The sequence below is a fragment of the Dermochelys coriacea genome, chromosome 1 (assembly GCF_009764565.3).
Source record: "Dermochelys coriacea isolate rDerCor1 chromosome 1, rDerCor1.pri.v4, whole genome shotgun sequence".
In the NCBI taxonomy this organism is placed as follows: Eukaryota; Metazoa; Chordata; order Testudines; family Dermochelyidae; genus Dermochelys; species Dermochelys coriacea.
In genome coordinates this window covers 193,483,609-193,505,601 of record NC_050068.2, presented here as the reverse complement: position 1 = coordinate 193,505,601, position 21,993 = coordinate 193,483,609, and the positions used below count along the sequence as shown (strand labels likewise).

Here is a 21,993-nt window from a genome sequence, read left to right as displayed (position 1 = left end):
CTACAGGATTGCTCACAAAGAACAATATTGCCCAATCATCATCAATAGGGAAGACAGTGGGGCCTTGTAGATAGAGCACCAGACTAGGACTGAGGAGACATAGGTTCTATTCCCAGCTCTTCTGCTGGATGATCTTGGACAAGTCACTTCACCTCCCTGTCTTATATTTCACTATCTATAAAATGGGGATAAGAACATTGAGTTCCTCTGTAACATGCTTTGAGATCTCCAGATGGAAAGCAGGATATAAGAGCCAGGTATTATTACTTGTGCGTGTGTGTAAGCACTTCTCAGCTTTGGGGTTGCAGAAACAGACTGTTAGATGAAGTACAGCAATTATGCACCGCTGTGGGGCTTTCACACAACATGGATGTTCCCACCTCCCTAACAAGACAATTTTTTAAAAGATGAAAAACTTGCTTGAGGAAACCTGAACAAAATTTTATATATATAATATAAATATAAAATAAAATATATATATAAATATATTTAGAAAAACAACAAAACTGTGCAAATTAGGAACTAAAATTCCAGACCCCTCTCTCCAGAAGAGGAGATGTACGAATCTCTAATTACCCTTTTACATCCTCTCCCCTTCTGATGAGGGATTTCTTAAAGCAAGTAAACATTGAAAAAGCAGTGCTCCTGCTGTGATATAATCAGGAATGCTTATGGAACAGCCCCATGAGAGAACACACAGCCTTCTAATTAAGGCTATTTTTAATCTATCAAACAGCCAGATTAGTGCTTAATTACATTTGGAGGCAGATTAATCTTAAAGCAAGTGTGACAATTTAGGACTAATTTGGAAGCAGTAGCTGAAGATGAGCGAGATAAGAAAAGAACATGGACTAATAGATGATTTGTGCTTTTATTTTACAGCCTATATCACAGTAAAGCAATATCCCGCCATAGCCTCTATTAAATATGGCACGTCTGCACTTCTTGATTGTATATTTGACTTCCAGTTTCTATCAGAGGCTGAAATTGAAGTCGACTGGAATATTCAACTGCTGCTTTTAAATGATTCCATGAAGAAAATAACCATGTCTTCAAAGATGTTGCCTTTAAACCAAAGTGCTTCGTTGTCAAGGGATAATGGAAAGTACAAGCTCACAGGCAATCTTCTAAAAGGTGTAGTCTTCTTAGAAGTGAAGAATCTTCAACCACGGGACGTTGGTCTGTATACCTGCACAGTGGCACGCCTGATACCACCTCCGTATCTAGAAGGAAGTAGCAATGGAACTTACATCTGTGGTAGGATTTTGCTAAGCCTCATTTTGAAACTTTTCCTTGATCTTCAGCTAAATTGTTTTAGTCTTAAAAGGTACAAGACCATACATCAGTCACTATTAACTTACCGGTATTGCCAACGGACACCAGACTGTTATGTTCTACAGAGAGAAACTGTAGCATGAGAAACCAGTTTATGATATTTGTTGGCAAATGGTGACTTCTTAAATAGCAACTACTGTCCCTACTTAAGTTTAAATGTAATGAGCAGTCTTTATCCTTAGATGCAGGCATTTTTTTCCCCATAGTCTGGAAAAAAATCCCACACTTTAATGCTAATGCAAAATGCTGCATCAACAGCTCTGGAGACTGAAGTTCTAGGTTTATTCACAGAACTAGTATGCTGTACCAGGGACATCAGCAATTCACAAGTTTCCCCACTCTACCATGCATTACTGCTGTTTTGGTACAGTACTGCCCTCTAGTGATTAGCCTACAGAATATAAGAACCTTACGGCTACTAAAGGACCTAGCACAAATTGGGTGCTATGTAAATATCACATCCTCAGTATTCCAGTTAAAAAGTTTCTCCTTTGGCCTAAGTCATGAACTTTGCATTTTGGAAACAACCCCATTTTCAAATGCCACACCTATGTGCTGTAGCTGATAACTGATGCTTTCATACATAAAGTCATAGGTTTATTTATACCATCTAGGCTGAATGGTGTATTTATAAATGGTTATTCATTTCACTAAAATATGAATTGTATACTGTAGAACAAGATGCTCTTAAAGTCACACTTTCAAAACCACAATCTATGAACTATTGGCTTTGTGTTAGACATTAAATATTAAAATAATGTTCATGTTTTTTAAGATTAAAACTACAGTCCCAATGCAGTCATATATTTGCAGCTGGTTTCTAATTTTCTAAGTTTCTAACCCTGTTTTTAGACAAGGAAACATTTTTGCATACTAACTTGCAAATGGCTTGACATTTTGTTTTCCAAAAGCCCTTTGGGAGTCCCTGTGTTTTGACTCTGCAAAAACAACAAAACATTTCTCTTAAGTGCGTGTTGGTTGTTTTGTTTTATTTTTTAAAGCCTACAGTTTTATGAAAAGCTCAATGAAACCTGAGTGGAGAGTATTTGCTTCAGAACCAAGTTTTATTTTAAACTGTAATATTTTATGCTTAGGAATAGAAGATACATTGCAAGATTCCTGCAAGTCATCAGAAACTAAATTTATCATATGCCTGGGGACTCTGGCAGCCTGTACATTTGTGATCATCATGGCTACCATAATTTATGTACAGGTAACCACACCATTTTAATGAGTAGATTTCCCAGAGTGACATAGAAGCATTTTGTTTACAGTGAGGTCCTGTTTGTACTCAGTTTTGACAGGACTACAGAATGATAACTGACTTGTCCAAGGTCATGGAGTGTAGCCATCAGGAAGGAGTATCTATTCAGACATGTCTAATGCACTCACCATTCAGGTATCTAGTTGTGCAGACAGGACCAGGGAGTGGGCAACTCTTCATGTGAATCTTTCCCTTTTGGGATTTGAAAGAACTCTATTAGTTTACTAAAGACAATTTCATTCTTGAAAGCCTGCACTAAAATTGTGCAACACGTTCACAGCAAGCCACTGATTTTGGATTAGCTTTCCAAAGAACTAGAGACCAAGTCATCATTTCAAGTTAAACTACCCTGCAGCACGCTGGGGCTTTTCATGGTTTGGGCCCAAAACCAAGGTGAAATGCAGGGATTTGGGGTGTACAAACCTGAATTCAAAGTAAACGCAACAGGAAAAAAACCTGCAATATAGCAGGGAACTAAATATGAAGCTCTACCTAGCTATCTTATGTATTTGCCTCCCATTCTCGCAGCATTGAGGCTCTCATAATGTATTTATCCTCACAATACCGCTGTGAGGTAGGGAAGTACTATTATCCCCATTGTACAGGTGGGGAATGGAGTCACAGAGAGGCTAAAATCACTCCATCAGAGGTGTGACTGCAGCCTCTGTAGCCATACCAGAGCTAGTTTTAATCCAGCTAGCTTGGATACCAATAGTAGTGAAGCTGTGGCAGCGTGGACTAAAGCAGTGGTTCTCAAAGCCGGTCCGCTGCTTGTTCAGGGAAAGCCCCTGGCACACCGGACCGGTTTGTTTACCTGCCGCATCCGCAGGTTCGGCCGATCGCAGCTCCCACTGGCCAATGGGGTCCGCGCTGCTTCCCGCAACCCCCATTGGCCTGGAGAGGCGAACCGCGGCCAGTGGGAGTCGCGATCGGCCGAACCTGCGGACGCGGCAGGTAAACAAACCGGTCCGGCGTGCCAGGGGCTTTCCCTGAACAAGCGGCAGACTGGCTTTGAGAATCACTGGACTAAAGCACAGGCTAATGGGTCACTGCCAGAGTACACAGCCAGGGTCCTGGGTGGGCTAGTACAGCTCATGCTGTAGACCATGCCACCACGGTTTCACTACTCTTGGACTTGAACTAGCTAGCTTAAAGCTAGCTCAGGTATGTCTACATGTGCTGCAATCACTCCTTCAGCTACAGCGTAGGAATACCCTTAGTGATTTGACCAAGGTCTCACAAGAAGTCTGGGGCATAAGAACAGAAACAAATAGCATACTACTACAACAAAAACTTCTCCTATGGGGTATATCAAATAGGCCGAAGTAGGAAATAGAAATTCCACAAGAAAATTTTCTTATCAAAAAACCAGATCCAAGCATCTCCAGTAAATTGCAATAACCTTCCAAACTTTGGAGGGTTTATTTGAACTGCAACATCGGACTGTGTTTCCCATTAGGAATTAGAAGCTGCAAGCCTTGTAGTTCCAGGTCCTTTTTCTTCTTTAGATCAGTCTATTGCCCTCAGTCTGATTGTTCTTTGTTTATATCTTAAAGCATTTTAGGAGATTACTTTTTCTTTGAAGTTTATTACTTTGCCACCAGTAACTCTCTAAGTTACTAGATATGATTAGAAAAAAAATCCCACCCTGTACCTGCAACCATTTGGGAGATTAAACGTTTACTTAGTAACATTTTTAGTCTTTTGTACCAGATTACACTGGAAATATTTTCCCAATTCCTTGTGTCTACTGAGTTGCATATCAGCTTGAAAAGTTGTAATTACTAAAACAAAAATATCTAGACGAAGGAAGGAGAAGAGGCTGCAGCTTTGATGATCATCCCAGAAATCAAAGTTCTGTTCTAAACTGCACAGGGACTAACAACAAACTCAGATCTGAATTACGGAGACAGTGTAGTCATCCACTCTTCTGAATTCTAGGTAGAAATTAAAAATTAAGTTTCTCTCCTCTGGCAAGATAGCAATAACAGCAGGTAGTTCTGCTCTTTCCCCATCAGAGAAAACTAGTGTGTGTAAAGCAATTTTAAAGCCTGAAATCAAAGGCACTTTTGGTCAAGGACGGTCTCTTCATCTGTGTTTGGAAAGTGCCTAGCACATTATGGCTGCTACTGCAATCCAAGTAATGGTTGCACTTAATATTAAGGGTAAATTTAATAAATAGTTTATAAAGCTTTAATTAACGATAGATATTATAAGCATATTACAGGCAAAAGTGTCATATGCTTCTAGTCATCTAGAACACATTAAATGCTTCTAGAGGATGTTATGATGATTATAAGCACCAGAAACACTGGACTTTTAATAAATAGCTAATCAATCAGCCCTTTGCTTACATATACAGATGTATTCCTAATAGTATTATCTATTATCATTTAGATCACACTAAAAACAAGCTCCTATAGAGAGATTCTGCCTTGGAAGCCATTCTTCCCTGACCCACCCCTTTTCGGTATCAATATCAGGCAGTCTCTTTGTGCAAGCCTTCAGAAAGGCATGCTGGCAGGAACACTGTCATACAGCTTGTGTTTTACATTAGACACTGGGTATATGGGTTTCATTTCAGCTGCTTTTGGATACAGAACATGATCTACAAATCTGTGTAGCCTTAAATTGGCTTTGTTGTTGGGTAGGAGCTAAGTAGAGCCTCTCTATTACATTATGCGGGAGAAACTTACCAGTTTAATTGCAGGACTCTTTCAACCCCTAAGTCTCACAACAACCCAGCCATCTTACTCCATTCCTCATAGATTTAAGAATCATTGCCATAATGAAGTCTTATTACTAAATGTTTTTACATGCACTAAGTACATGAGAAATAAGTGACATTAAAATATGTGTCAAACAAGATGAACCAAGTACAGTCTGTGGTGCAGAATTCTTGTTCACTACCTAATGCACAAAATTTACTCACTCAAAGGAACTTCAGGACAGTGAGACTCAAGAGTTATATAATATGCTTTGATTTATATTTTCTGCTAGTGTTTTATATTTCATTCTGAGATGCATAGACTTATAGGCTTTAAGGCCAGAAGGGGCCATCATGATTATCTACTCTGACTTCCTGCACATTGCAGGCCACAGACTCTCACCCACCCACTCCTGTAATAGACCCATAACATCTGGCTGAGTTAATGAAGTTCTCAAACCATGATCTGAAGACTTCAAGTTGCAGAGAATCCACCATTTACACTAGTTTAAACCTACAAGTGATCCATGCCCCAGGCTGCAGAGGAAGGTGAAAACCCCACACAGTCGCTGCCAATCTGACCTAAGGAGTGGGGGATTCCTTTCTGATCCCAAATATGGCGATCAGTTAAACCACGAGCATGTGGGCAAGTCCCACCAGCCAGACACCTGGGAAATAATTCTCTGTAGAAACACAGAGCCCTCCCCATCGAGTGTCCCATCACCAGCCATTGGCGATATTCAGTGCTAGCAGTAAAAGATCAATGACATGCCAGGCAGTCCCATCATACCATCCCCTCCATAAGCCAATTAGTTTCTTTGCCCTCACTGCTCCCCTTGGAAGGCTGTTTCAGAAATTCACTTCTCTGTTAGAAACCTTCATGTAATTTCAAGCCTAAAGTTGTCGATGGCCAGTTTATAGCCATTTGTTCTTGTATCCACGCTGTCACTTTACCAGGGAAGGAGTGGAGTTATTTAAGTTTTTATCCCTCTGATGTATTTATAGAGAGCAATCATATCTCTCCTCAGCCTTCTTTTAGTTAGGCTAAACAAGCCAAACTCTGAGTCTCCTCTCAGAAGGTAGGTTTTGAATTCCTTGGATCACGTTAATAGTCATTCTCTGCATCTTTTCCTATTTGAATTCATCTGTCTTAAACATGGGAGACCAGAATTGCACACAATATTCCAGATGCAGTCTTACCAGTGCCTCATATAAGGGCACTAACACTTCTGTCTCTACTGGAAATACCTTGCCTGATGCATCCTAGGACTGCATTAGCTTTTTTCACGGCCACATCACATTGGCAACTCAATCATTCTATGATCAATCAATACACCCAGGTCTTTCTCCTCCTCCATCTCTGCTGACTGATAAGTCACCAATTTTTGCTATAAATTGGTGACTTGTCTAAGTGCATGACCTTGCATTTTGCATTATTAAATTTCATCCCAATTCTATTACTCCAGTTTTCAAAGTCATCCAGATCATATTGTGGGATATTCTGGTCCACCCCTATATTGGCAATACTCCCAACTTTGTGTCATCCACAGATTTTATTAGCATGCTCCCACTTTTTGTGTCAGGGTCATTACTAAGAATGTAAAATAAAATTGGTCTCAAGACCAATCTATGAGGATCTCCACTAGTAATCTCCTTCCAGCCTGACAGTTCACTTTTCAGTATGACCCATTGTAGTCTCCCCTTTAATCAGTTCCTTATCCACCTTTCAATTCTCATATTAATCCCCATCTTCTCCAATTTAACTAATAATTTTCCATGTGGAACTGTATGAAGTGCATTATTGAAATCCAGGTAGATTAGATTTACTGCACATCCTTTGCCTAAAAAAAAAAACCAACCAACCAACCAACAACCCACCAGCTTCTCAAAAAAGATCAGGCATGATCTCATGATCTATCTTTTGTAAAACCATGTTGTATTTTATCCCAATCATCATTTACCTCTATGTCCTTAACTATTTTCTCTTTCAAAATTTGTTCCAAGACCTTGCATACTGTCAAGGTTCCTTCCCCATTCTGAATTCTAGGGTACAGATGTGGGGACCTGCATGAAAACCCCCTAAGCTTATTTTTACCAGTTTATGTTAAAACTTCCCCAAGGTACAAACTATTTTATCTTTTGCCCTTGGACTTTTTTGCTGCCACCACCACCAAGCATCTAACAAAATATATGTATAACAGGGAAAGAGCCTGCTTGGAAACGTCTTTCCCCCACAAAATCCTCCCAAATCCTACATCCCCTTTCCTGGGGAAGGATTGATAAAAATCCTCACCAATTTGCATAGGTGAGCACAGACCCAAACCCTTGGATCTCAAGAACAATGAAAAAAAGCAATCCGGTTCTTAAAAGAAGAATTTTAATAGTAGGAAAAGTAAAAGAATCACCTCTGTAAAATCAGGATGGTAAATACCTTACAGGGTAATCAGATTCAAAACAAAGAGAACCCCTCTAGGCAAAACCTTAAGTTACAAAAAGACACAAAAACAAGAATATACATTCCATTCAGCACAGCTTATTTTCTCAGCCATTTAAACAAAACAGAATCTAACGCATATCTAGCTAGATTACTTACTAAGTTTTAAGACTCCATTCCTTTCTGTTCCCCGCAAAAGCATCACACAGACAGAGCAAGCCTTTGTTCCTCCCCCTCCCCCCCCCGCAGCTTTGAAAATAATCTTGTCTCCTCATTGGTCATTTTGGTCAGGTGCCAGCGAGGTTATCCTAGCTTCTTAACCCTTTACAGGTGAAAGGGTTTTTCCTCTGGCCAGGAGGGATTTTAAAGGTGTTTACCCTTCCCTTTATATTTATGACACATACAATTGAGGTCAAACTTACAGGCCTGGATCACTGCCCCCCCCGCCCTTTCTAAAAATAGCAACATTAGCAATTCTCAATTCATAGGGTGCGACCCCTGAGTTTACAGATTCATTAAAAATCCTTGCTATTGGGCTTGCAATTTCATGTGCCACTTCCTTGAATATTCTTAGATGGAGATTATCTGGGCCCCCAATTTAGACACATTAAGGCAAATTTGAGTTCCATCTTGAATGTGATAATTTCTACTTCCATATCCTTGTTCCCATTAACCACCCTGCCACTACCCCTCAGCTCTTCATTTGCCTTATTAAAAACTGAGGTAAAGTATTTGTTTAGGTGTTGGGCAACGTCTAGATTATCTTTAATTTCCACCCCATTCTCAGTGTTTAGCACCCCACTTCTTTCCTTGTTTTCTTTTTATCTATATGGCTATAGGACTTCTTACTATTGGTTTTACTTTCCTTTGCAAGGTCCAACTCTGCTTGGCTTTTGGCAGTTCTCACTTTGTCCCTACACTTTTTGACCTCCAAGAGGTAGCTTTTCTTGCTGAGCCAGCCCATCTTCCATTCCTCACATTTCATTCTGCTTTCTCTTAATACAACAGTGTGAAATACTGTTCAGCTTGGTCTGCCACCTTCCCTATGCATTTTTTCCCCATGCTTGGGATGGAGGCTTCAGAAACTTTAAGTCAAAGTTTCAGAAACTAATTCCAAGCCTCCACCACATTCAGATCCTTGAGTTCTTCAGTTCAGTCCATTTCCCTAGCTCATGATCACTTGAATCCAGGTTGCTCCTACGACCTGTTGTTCTAGGAGGTCCTCGCTACTCATCAATACCAAATCTAAAATGGCATCACCTTTTGTTGGTTCAGTGATTGAGTGAAGAAATCTGTTGGCTATCACATCCAGGAAAATCAGGGCCCTACCATAATTAGTAGCGATTGTCCTCCAATCTAAGCTGTGAAATTAAAAAGTCTTCCATAATCACATAATTCTGAGTACTATTTATTTCATTACAAACATTAAAGACATCTCTATCCCCATCTGAATCAGATTCTGGCGGTCTGTAGAATACCCCAAGCAGTAACCTCTAGTAACTTTCTTCCCCAAAGTGATTTTGACCCAGACTCTTTTATCCATCTGTCACTCCCCACCCTTTTGTTGTATTCATCTCGCTTTGTTAACAATTGTGATTAAAATAGACAGAGGATGTACGTGGATGGATGCTTGGTGTGGATAACTGAATGATCAGGGAGGTGCCAGCCTAAGAATCCAGTGTCCGTCGGCCAAAGAAGGTGTCAAGTGGAAATAACCAGAGGACCCCGTGAGGGCAGACTGGAATCCACCCAATAGCCTCAAGAACGGGAGAACCAAAGAACAAGATAACATCTGGCAGCACGGAGCCGTCAAGAATGTGCCATCTGCTGATTGATTCAGCAACAGCATGATGAAGCAATTCCCATAGACTAGCATAGGAAGAAATTCCTATAAAAATGGACTCTAGAAAGTGAGAACTTTGGGGTCTGATTCTGTAAACCAACTTCCAGGAGCATCAGATGGCATCTGACAAGGCCCTGCTCCCTTCTCATGTCCAGGCCACCTGGCCAGTGGTTTGGCATGAGCAACTCTAAAGCTGGTAACTATGATAACAACCTTGCAGAACGTGTGTGTGTGTGTATGAATGAATGTGTGAATAAATATGAAATTGAATGGAATGTTATAGCTATAACTGCTTACTATGATTCTTTCTGTATTCACAATAAATTGGCATTTTGTGCCATTTAATAAGATCCTGCTAGTTTTTATTTTATTGGTATAACACATTGCTGTATCTTTTCTTACTTGATTTTCCTCCCACTCAATGATAGAATCAGGTGTGGAGATTACTGAGTGTCTCCCGGCTGTCTCCCCCAAAATTCCCAGTTTAAAGCTCTTTTAATCAATTTGTCAACCTCTCCTCTAGACGCCTATTTCCTTCCCTATCCAGGTGGAGTCCATTCCATACAAACAGTCCCCTCCCCATGAATGCCTCCCAGTGTCAAACATCCCAAATCCCTCCATATAGCACCACTGCCTGAGCCATCTGTTGATCATCAAACCTTCATTCTCCTCCTCTAGGGATGGGTGGAATCCCACTGAGGATCACCTGAGCCTCCATTTCCTTAAGTGTCTTCCCCAGCCTGACAGTCTCCCTTGATACGTTCTAGTGAGAATCTAGCTGTATCATTTGTCCCACATGAAGGACAATCAGTGGATTCTTTCCTGCTCCTATTAGGATCCTCTTCAGCCTCAGGTCTACATCCCTATTTTAGCTCTTGGCAAACATCATGCCTTTCTGCTCTCTGGATCAGCTCTAGGGACAGGCCTGTCTGTTGTTCTTAGTAGGGAGTCACCAATCATTTAGACTTACCTTTTCTCTGTGATGATGAGATTCTCCAACCTTCCTTCTGTTTTTTCTGGCTTCAAGTCATCTTGTTTTTTAATTCTCCCTTTCAATCTTCCAAGAGTCATTCTGAATCCTCCTGGGGCTCTGAACTCTGCCTATCTCCATTGGCTCTTCCTCTCTTCTTACAGGACTAGCTGTTCTCTTTTTCCTGGCCCTTCCAACTTCAGTTACTGCCTTCTGGTCCCCTTCTTCATTTTCCAACTCAGCAAAGCTATTCCTGAGCTCTATTTCTCCTTCACTAGCTGATCTTTTCCTCTGTTTGGTTCTCAGTCACATGCTACCACTAGCCACTTTCCTCACCCAGCAATCTCCCCTCAGAGTTCTTCAGTCCAGCTTGCATCTGCCAGTCTTGACTTTTCCCTTCAGCTCTTCTCACCTTCCCTCATCATCTGCTTGAATCCCCTTCAAAATTTCAACCATACTTTCCACCTGTGTCTCCAAGCCTCGGATCTTTTCTTCCATCCGCTCCATCAGGTGGTACTCCGTACAAAGCTCTTTTCAGGTACCCACTCCAGGATCATGTACAAAAACCCACAGCTTCTACATCCAGTTCATTGCTTCTTTCATTACTTGGGTCACTACCACTGCTGACTATCATGGCCTTCCTGCCTAACCTCCTGTCAAGGAAAACGAAAAACCAAAACTCCACACATGCCCCTCCCCAAACTCCCTGTACAAACTCCCCTGTTTACAGTTCTGTTTGGTGGCTCCTGTGCTGCTGGCTGACTGTCTGGCTGCGTTTATAGGACCCATAATCAGGAAAAACCCACCCCGATCAGGATTCTGCTTCTATGACAGCACATTGCCCCATGCCACCCTTTACAAACTTAAGAGGAAACACACCCCCACAGCCTAAGGAACATTAATATCCAGTGTGAAACCCACCTACAGACAGACAATTTTGATAAATGGAGTACCAAGTTCCACTTGAAACATTATTACCTAATAGATCAATTTTAAGTCAGAGGTACTGATGTTTTTATGGCCTCTCCATTCAGAATAATGGGTCTCTAGTCACAGAGGCTTCATAATTTGAATAGAGGGCATCTTTTAGATTGACCATGTGATTTATAAATCTTGCATCATGAGTTGAGAATCATTATGTAAATCAGAAATGTTTCTTGAAGTGAAAATTGCTGTTGCTTTGATGAATGAAATCTGTGTGTTCTTTGGAGAAACAATTTAAATTCATAATACCAGCACATACTTTTATGGGAATAACATTATGCTAATGAAGCCTATTATCGATTTGTAATCCTACCTAATTAAATTTGAGCAATGGCTCGTCACGTAAAGACATACGTAGTTTAATTTCCTATGTGACTCACTGTCATGCCATGGCCTATAAAGGATCACACACAGTCTATGTCAACATGTAATCAAGAAAAACTCCCACCTGATAATTGCCCCTGATTGTGAAAGATCATGTGTCTTCTATTTTAGGCTCAAAGTAACACTGGTATTATCTGATTGTTTATTTTTGTCGGACTATTGACATCCGAGATGTTGAGTCTTGCATGGCGTGTTATAGGGCCGATCAGTCTCATAAGGGGTTGAAGAAATGAATCAGATATTATTACAAATGGCTACTTTTCCTTTCGTCTTTCTCCTAGTGTAAGGTATTTTAAAGACCTGCAGTGCATTTTCCCTGGCATATGGAAAGATATGAAGAAAATAACTAGCATTGATGGGGGAGGGTGGGTGGAGAGAAATCCTGTGTTGTGTGTGACTGGTGAAGTTATAACTAACTACGGTAGAATCCACATTATTTAAATCCTCACTACTTACCCCTCCTCTTATAAGCTGCTAGTCTCTCCTGCACTGTTGCTTCTGAATTATCTGATAAGACAACCATTTCAAATGACCCAAGCAGTGTCAATGATTAGGATCATACTGTGTTATTGTTTTATTTAGGTCTCTATAGTTGTGTCTGTGTTTTGAAGCAGCAGCAGCAGCTTCTCCATAATTAAAATTTCATCTAGCTTCCATTTTATAGGCCTCTTTTAGCACTCTGAGAACTTTGGCTTGAAATGTGTTCTTGACCTGAAAACTGCTATACTGACCCTGAAAACAGAAGAAATTTGCAAAATTTGAAGAAAATTCAACTGTATTTGAAAAAAAGAAAAGGAGTACTTGTGGCATCTTAGAGACGAACAAATTTATTTGAGCATAAGCTTTCATGAGCTACAGCTCACTTCATCGGATGCATTCAGTGGAAAATACAGTGGGGAGATTTATATACATAGAGAACATGAAACAATGGGTGTTACCATACACACTGTAACAAGAGTGATCAGGTAAGGTGAGCTATTACTAGCAGGAGAGCGAGGGGAAAAAAACTTTGTAGTGATAATCAAGGTGGGCCATTTCCAGCAGTTGACAAGAACAGCTGAGGAACAGTTGGGGGGAGGGGGCGGGGGGAGGAATAAACATGGGGAAATAGTTTTACTTTGTGTAATGACCCATCCACTCCCAGTCGTTAGTCAAGCCTAAGTTAATTGTATCCAGTTTGCAAATTAATTCCAATTCAGCAGTCTCTCCTTGGAGTCTGTTTTTGAAGTTTTTTTGTTGAAGAATTGCGACTTTTAGGTCTGTAATTGAGTGACCAAAGAAATTGAAGTGTTCTCCGACTGGTTTTTGAAGGTTATAATTCTTGATGTCTGATTTGTGTCTATTTATTCTTTTACGTAGAGACTGTCCAGTTTGGCCAATGTACATGGCAGAGGGGCATTGCTGGCACATGATGGCATATATCACATTGGTAGATGTGCAGGTGAACGAGCCTCTGATAGTGTGGCTGATGTGATTAGGTCCTATGATGGTGTCCCCTGAATAGATATGTGGACAGAGTTGGCAATGGGCTTTGTTGCAAGGATAGGTTCCTGGGTTAGTGGTTCTGTTGTGTGGTTGCTGGTGAGTATTTGCTTCAGATTGGGGGGCTGTCTGTAAGCAAGGACTGGCCTGTCTCCCAAGATCTATGAGAGTGATGGGTCGTCCTTCAGGATAGGTTGTAGATCCTTGATGATGCATTGGAGAGGTTTTAGTTGGGCCTGAAGGTGATGGCTAGTGGCGTTCTGTTATTTTCTTTGTTGGGCCTGTACTGTGGTAGGTAACTTCTGGGTACTCTTCTGGTTCTGTCAATCTATTTCTTCACTTCAGCAGGCGGGTATTGTAGTTGTAAGAATGCTTGATGGAGATCTTTTAGGTGTTTGTCTCTGTCTGAAGGGTTGGAGCAAATGTGGTTGTATCGTAGAACTTGGCTGTAGACAATGGATCGTGTGGTGTGGTCTGGATGAAGGCTGGAGGCATGTAGGTAGGAATAGCGGTCAGTTGGTTTCCAGTATAGCGTGGTGTTTATGTGACCATTGCTTATTAGTATCATAGTGTCTAGGAAGTGGATCTCTTGTGTGGACTGGTCCAGGCTGAGGTTGATGGTGGGAAGGAAATTGTTGAACTCATGGTGGAATTCCTCAAGGGCTTCTTTTCCATGGGTCCAGATGATGGAGATGTCATCAATGTAGTGCAAGTAGAGTAGGGGTATTAGGAAATGAGAGCTGAGGAAGCATTGTTTTATGTCAGCCATAAAAATTTGGCATACTGTGGGGCCATGCAGGTACCCATAGCAGCGCCGCTGATTTGAAGGTATACATTGGCCCCAAAATGTGAAATAGTTATGGGTGAGGACAAAGTCAAAGTTCAGCCACCAGGTTTGATGTGACATTATTGGGGATACTGTTCCTGATGGCTTGTAGTCCATCTTTGTGTGGAATATTGGTGTAGAGGGCTTCTACATCCATAGTGGCTAGGATGCTACTCTGAAAACTGTATTTGAGTTACAAATTATTAAGAGTGGCCCTGATTTGAAGTTTTAGCTATTGTCTAATGTTTCTTTCTTCCTCAAAAATTGCATGTTATTGTTCCTTCACACTTTCACATAGTTAAGTCTCCATGAAAGCTTGATCACAGGCTATATTTGAAGAACTTAGATAACTTTTAAGCAAAGCAGTGTGGCTGAGGACAATTTTGTCATCAGGGTGGGCAGGATTGTCAATGGGGGATTTTTGCCATGGTCTTGAGTGGGAGCAGAATTAGGTGAAATGGATTTGTTCCAGGAAGCTCATTATCTTTACCACTAGAGGTGATAAAGCAACACTGACAAATTAAGAAGTCAGAATAGAAGTCAACTCTTATGTGTATAAGATGTGCCTGTGCATCTTTAACAGATTACACACTTACTGTTTACATAATACATCTTAATGCTTTCTTTTCAGGTTACAAGAAAATCTACCTGCACAAGTTCTCCTTCACTGCCAAGTAGAGACTCTGTGGTATACGTGGATATGAAAAATTTTGCAAAACAAAGCACTAACAGCGAAGAATGAAAACTATGGAGCTAGAAATGTTGGAAAGTGGCTATCCCAGCCTTGGTTGAAAAAAAACTCTAGAATGATTGGATTTTTAAAATCATAAAGCATGATGGGTGTAGAGCACTATAATGCTCTTCTTAAGCATAGTTTGGTGGGATTTTGATTTGTTTTTAAACATTGTAGAACCAGAATTTGTTATTGTAGCATGTAGTTCAGGCCCTTAGTCAGCAAAGTACTTAAGCATTCACTTGAGGTTAAGCAAGTGCTTACATTCCATGGAGTTCAATGATTAGCTATTGTTAGCTGCACATTGTCTTAATTTTTTATGGTTTCTCTTACCACTTTTTTGTTGTATTTTAGCCTTTATAAGAAGCCAATCTTTTTGTGGCTGCCCAAATAGGGATTGCAGCAACTTAACAGTTGTTTTGATTTGTTTTTAAAAGCAATCTTGATGAACCCCTGCATTATGAAGAATTCTGACTAACTAGTGAACACAGTAAAGGAGCCCATCCATCTTGATGGAAGAGCAAGGCTCTAACCAGCTGCATGTCTTAGTGGTTCTGAGTCAGTTTTCACAGCAGTAGAATTTTTTAAGTTATGTTCTGGCCAAGTTCTAGTTTGGCTGTTTGTTTTCAGCATGCCTACAATCCCTTGCACTTTCAACTAGATAGATACAATATTCTTCTTAGCTTCCAATGTTACTCAGTGTTGCTTTGAGCTGTGAAACCATTACTGCTTGTAAAGGTACCTGCATTTCAGAGGTGGGAGTAATAATGAATGTATATGGGGGTGAAAATAATTCAATCAGGAAAGTTTCTACTCTTAAATGGAAGGGTCATTAGAAAATCATGAAATTCCATTTTTTCCCTTCACATTAGGAGAACACATAGGATCGCTGAGCATTAGAAATGAAAGCCAGTTCCTACAGTACATCCCTATCACTGATAGAAAATGTAACTAGGAAGTAGAACATTTGGATTAACTAAATCCATAGGCACAGGAAGTAGGGGTGCAGCGGCACCCTCAGGTTTTAAGCAGGACCGCTGGCCCTGTGCCCAGGGCTCCACACCCCGCTCAGGAGCTGGTTCTGTGCCCAAGGCCCTGATCTCGGCCCTCTGCCTCCCTGGCCCTGTGCCTGGGGCTCAAGTCCGGGCTAACGAGCCTGCACTCCGATCCCCAACCCAGCACCCAGGGCCCCAGCTGCTGTCCTGGCTCTGCACATGGAGTCCCAGCTGCCAGCCCCTGCCCAGAGCTCTGCTCTTGGCCCCAGCCCCACCTGTGGCCATAGCCTTGGGCTTCTTATCCCTGTTTTGGTCCCCCCTCCCAGACACACAGCCCTGCTCCCAGCCTCAGCTGGGGGGGCAGCATGGGCAGGGGTAAGGGGGTTGGCTTTCAGCACTCCCAATACTAAAAGTGTTTCAGCGCCACTCACTAAATCCATTTTATTTCATATTCCATGCACACACTAAATTGTCTGTATAAAGTTTTAGTTATTGTCCCCTTCTGAATACAATTTGTATTTTTAAAACAGTGTCAACAGAAAGAAAAACATGCACAAAACTTAAAATAAATAAAACTCAGCCTCTGAAGAAGAGAAGGTATCAAGAGGAGACATGTTGGAGCCATATGAAATATGGTACATGTGGTTGAGAGATGAGGTGGGAAGAGCTTTACAAGAGGACAGTTCATCTCTTCTCCTACTTGGTGGTACTCAACTACCTGTCCCTCTCTGGAAAGGCTTGAAGTAAGGAAATTGTCTTGAAATAAGAAGAGTGAGATGAGACTTGAGCCACATGAATCCTTTAAATACACACATTTAAAGGGTTCATACAACTGTCCAAAGTGGAGCTGAGTGGGAAACGGTTAAAAAAAATTCCATTCTAATCAGGACCAAAAGTGAAAAAACTAAGTTTTCATGAACGAATAATCCCAAAAAAGTCAACCAAAACATGTCAGTAATTTCGGTTGACTTTTTTTGTAGAAAAAAAGTCCACTGAAATTTGAAACAAAACCTTTTTGCACAAAACTCAAAAACTTATTTCAAAAGTGTCAAAATAAGACACTTAATTTTGAAACTTTTTTTTTTTAAATCAGGAGACTCATTAAAACAGACCCTTTCTAGTAAACATTCTTTTGTCTGAAAATGCTGATTTGTCAAAACAAAGACATTTAGTCTGAAAACTCCCAATCAGCTCCAGTTCCAACTACCTAATGGCCATGAGTCAAACCTACTAGAGGACACATACAGAACACACATCTGGAGCAAAATTTCTCTTCCAAGAGAATCATTAGAAAAATAAAGGGGCCTGTCCTGCTTAATTAAACAAAACAAAAAAAAATTTGCTATAGAACAGTTTTCCTCCCGCGAAGAGTAAGGGATGAGAATCAGGTGAATCAACTGTTTCTTTCATTCTTAATCACACCCAGAATGTCCAAGCACTTGCCAGAAAGGGCACTGTCAGTAGTTGGATAGATCATCTGCTCTTTAGCCCAGGGTTTACCCAGGCCTGTCTTCATTATAGCCATAATTTTCTTTAATGACACTTCTATTTATTTCTCCAAATCCAAAGTGCTTGTTAGTGCATGTTAGGGAGGTGGTGGAATCTCCTTCCTTAGAAGTTTTTAAGGTCAGGCTGGGATGATTTAGTTGGGGGATTGGTCCTGCTTTGAGCAGGGGATTGGACTAGATGACCTCCTGAGGTCCCTTCGAACCCTGATATTCTATGATTCTATGTTAAAGGTCTCAGACTGATAGCCTTTCACTTGGCTAGGTGAAACAAAGAGCAGCAATACAAGGCTCTGCTCAGGGCTCTGCAAATGTCACTCAGCACTGCCTGTCAAGATCACTTAAGAGTAAGCAGCACTTGGTTCTTCATGCCCACTCTTATAGAGCAATACTTTGATCATTATCCAAATGCTACTGCTAAGAACAACGATACTGCTGTGGTAGGGCAATTACTGAAGTGTTTTTAAGAGCATTTAGTGTTTAGGTTGTCTGTGTTAACTGTAAATGAGAAGGCCATTAGTGGTTGGATTTGTTTGTGTGGGAGGAAGCATACCTGATCCAGTAGACTTGATCTCAGTCGAATTCCATTTTTCATAGGAACCTAACAGCCCTCAAAAGAGGACAATGTTCATTCACTCTCGGCCTAAGCCATGTTCGAACCAGTGAGGTGAAAGACTATTTGAATCCCACTACCAATCCCCCTGAGCCATCCAGGCCTTCTACAATATTTCTTTTAATCTGGTTACCACAAGCCAATAACCTTTCTGGATAGACGCTACCAGTACCTTCTCTAATACTTCACCTACATGCAGTCAGGCAGTTTCTTAAATCTTTTATTCTAGCACCGTGTAACTAGCATGAGAATCACTTGCTTTTCTCAGCATTATTGCAGTTGTCTTCTTCCTGCCTCTCCTAGTATAAACAGATTTCTCTCTTCTCCAAGGGTTAATTCACTTGTGCTATTCTCTCACTACTGACTTTTCTTAAAAGAAGCAAGAGTAAGATTTGAAAGGCTCCAGTAAGCTTATGCATAAGTATTAATTGGGATTCTGTTCCCATGGAGACAGATATCAAGATGCTCAGGAGGAGACAAAATTACCAGGACAATATATCCCCAGCCACATGCTGCTTTTACTATCTAAACGATAGTTCAGCCATGTTACATGGAAGAAAGTTAGCTGGACAACTAATTTGTACAGAAAAGTGTTAAACGGAGACATTAGTCTCACTTATTGCTAACGGCTCCAAAACACACTATAAAAATGGGAGGTCAAATTAAGATTAAGGAGCAACAGATTTGTAGATGTTACTGTAAATCTCATCAACTAAGAGAATAATAAAGCTTTAAATTGACTTAGCAGGAGATCAGGCACATGAGGTTAAGAATTAGGTCATCGAGCATTCTGTGATGTTGCTAATAAGGGACTGATATCAATGAAGGTGAATAACCTTTGCTCATATCCTTCATTTATCTTCTTAACTATTATCTTAATCCTCACTAAGTAGCACAAAGCCCAGCATTACAAATCCTCGCTCAGCTTTTGGAATATTATTTTCACCAAATGAAAATCTTTAAAGCAGTTGTCTGTCATACTCAGTGGTAACAGTGCTTCATTCTCCAACACCCATGGCTTTCCTCATCAGCCAATTTGCTGTTCCAATTACATTCTTCATCAGCAGAAACCCCTTCATGCTGTATGGAGAGTTTACCATCTAACAATCTTCAAGGAAGGCAACAGGGCTAGCAGAGTCAGGACCCCTGGATTACATTGCTGGCTCTGCCACCGATTCCCTGCATGATCCAGGTGGAGTCACTTAACGTCTCTGGAAAATGACAACATTGATATTTATGCCATTGTAGCTACTGGGGTGTTTTGAACTTTTACTTGTGTACAATGCTTAGAGATCATGGCATGGAACAAGAGTGTTTATTACCTAAAGAACCGACTTTCATCCTTGCTTGTTTCTCCCAACTCCTTGTTCACTTCAGGTCCTCTTTTAGCTGCATCTCATCTTTTTTTAATTCCTCTGTCCTTAAAATTTTGACCATTCAATTGCATTTATTTTTACTCCCTCTTTTACTGTCCCCTCCATCTCTTTCAAATTTTCCATTATCTTCACTTACTGTTTTCCTTGCCATCTTATCTTCAGGATGCTCTTTCCTCTTCAGTCCTTTATCCTGCATCTCTCCCCACCCCCTTCCCATAGCCATTCTCCAGAAAATAAGCTTATGTATATAAAAAAAAAGGAGGGAAGGTATTTTATTTTCCTTCTCCCCAGGGCTGTCTTGCTAAAAAATAGCTTGTTTTTAGTACAGTACCACCTAGAGGTCCCAAATGACACAGGGGTGGGGGTGGGGGGGGAAGGTAAAATTTCCCCATTCAAAGGAATTTAGGCACCTAATTGGAATTGTTGATTAAGTAGCTCTGAGCTTGTGGGCCTAAGTGACTTGCCTATGGTCACACAGGAAGTGTATGGCAAAGCCCAGAACTGAGCACTAACCTCAGTCCCATTCTGGTGTCTTAACCACAAGATCATCTTTCCTCAAATGATCCTTCCAAAAATGTTAAGAGGTTAGCCCACAGCAACCATAGCACTGTGGATGATCTGCTCTCGACCCTAATGGAGTTTCTGGTTGTTTCACCTTATGCCCACTGCACATCTCAGTACAAACTCAGCCAGGGTTGTGCTATGAGCACAAGCAGAGCTGCTGCTACCCGTGTAAGAAAATTGGTTTCTACATGGTTGTATATTTAAAAACAGAAAGAATAGGGTTTTTTGCAACTATTTTTGTTACTCTTGGACTCCTGATTCTTAAATAAGCACAAGAAAGTTAGCTTGGAAGATTATGCATGGAAATATTACTAATAGTAACAATGTAATGTACTTCAGCAGAGAGGAATTAGAAGATGTGCAGTTACAAATGATCTTTCCCTTCTTTTATCAGACACAGGAAGCAGGAGGTTTCCATCTCAATGATGGAGAGACAACGCGCTGCTGCTGCTGCACAGGCTGTAAGGGAACAGCAAAAGAAATGGAGGGGACAGCATTATACGAACCACTCAGTTCCCTTCAGAGTGCGAATCTGTCCTGTGCAGCAACAGCAGGATGCAGACTGTAATGCAGAGCAGATTGCTTCTGATTGGGTGGTTGAGGTGAGGTTGACTTGTCAAGTGGAGGTTTGAGCCATGTTCCCACCCAGAAAACTTGCACTTGGGAACACCATAGAGCAGACAGCAGAGTTTGCCCCTCACCCCCTGCTCCCAGTTTGTAGCAAGGAGAAAACTGCCAAATGCCAATCCAGCTATTGGAGCCCATTAATTCTCTTAGATTAATGGGTGCAAGGATCCAGGCTCCAACAAAACTTTAGAGGAGACAGCAGCAGGTTAGTGATCAGCAGCAATCCAGGGTTTTTTTTTTCTGGGGGGGGGAGGGGTAATGGAGGCACGCTTTACTTTGAAGGCATGCTTTTCCTCATTCACAGCTGTTCAAAAAGGTAGGGGAAATGGGGAGGGGGGAAGAAGAGGAGAAATCAGGAAAACTAAAATCATCACAACAAGAAAAGCATGCATTGCCTCACCATTAGTGTAACATTCAAGAGTTCCTACGAAGGTATGTTCCCCAGATCTCTTCTATGAGCTAACAAAAATTATTCATTTCAAGTACAATTGATTCATGAAGAAATCACAAAGTTCCCAAATTTAAAACAGAAACGTAAAATCAGATGTTTAGATACAGCCAGTCATCACAATCATGAGTCATCAGTTGCATAAAAAGTATTTGGGGTCCTGCTTTCATGAAATGCTAGCCATCATCTATAGTTCAACAGTTCACCACTCAATAGTTCCATCCTCTTCAAAAAAAAAAAAAAAAACCACAAAAAACAACAACAAAAAAAAACCCCACACAAGAGTACAGAGCAGCTCACTAATCTACCATTACTGCACTACCTATTTTGAAAGTGGAATCTAGGCTGCAAGGCCACATCAGAGTCTGAAGGACAGCAACCTAGGCAACAGCAAGATAAATATAGTTATGCTTTCACATCTCCACCACACCTCTAAAAATTATGACATAATTGTTGAGAGAAACCTCATTGTGGGTCACTCTTCTCAGAGTTAAAAAGTTCCTGAACAGAAAGTTTCCAGTTAGGTAAGATTTCTTATATATGAATGAGAGAGAGCGCAATAAAATATAGTGATGAAAGAGTGTGAAGAACCTAAAGATCATTTTATACCTGAAATATATTTTATGCAATCATTAAAAGAGCACTGTACCTTTCTTACCTACAGGATTTCTTGGCAGTTTTTCAGTTGGTTTCTCTTGACATATCATTGTTCTTCCATGTTAGAAAACAAAACGAATATAACCAAGTCAAGTAGCATGGGGATACAGTCAAATGGCAGGAATACTGATTTTAAGTCAGCAGCAAACCACAACCCAGAAGCCCTCTACTTTCTTGAAATGAGAACACAACCTCTTTCTCAAGCTGAGAGAGAAACTACATTGGTGTTTTGTGGGTGGAGCCTGA

At 40.8% G+C, this 21,993-nt stretch overlaps 1 protein-coding gene and 1 long non-coding RNA gene across 2 annotated transcripts in view; one reads left to right on the top strand and one right to left on the bottom strand.

The window, feature by feature from the left end:
• Positions 1 to 20,815, top strand: part of LOC119853293 — a 40,857-nt gene extending 20,042 nt beyond the window's left edge. The window contains exons 2-4 of the mRNA XM_038396244.2: positions 883 to 1,257; positions 2,430 to 2,548; positions 14,861 to 20,815. Of these exons, the coding sequence (XP_038252172.1) occupies positions 883 to 1,257; positions 2,430 to 2,548; positions 14,861 to 14,971 (605 nt within the window). The 3' untranslated portion in view covers positions 14,972 to 20,815. The remainder of the gene's footprint in view (positions 1 to 882; positions 1,258 to 2,429; positions 2,549 to 14,860) is intronic.
• On the bottom strand, positions 8,523 to 14,526 carry LOC122459291. The gene is made up of 3 exons (XR_006279869.1): positions 14,516 to 14,526; positions 10,554 to 10,560; positions 8,523 to 8,713 (listed from the first exon to the last, which is right to left on the bottom strand). It is a non-coding gene; the product is annotated as an uncharacterized LOC122459291 (long non-coding RNA).
• Positions 20,816 to 21,993: the final 1,178 nt, after the last annotated feature.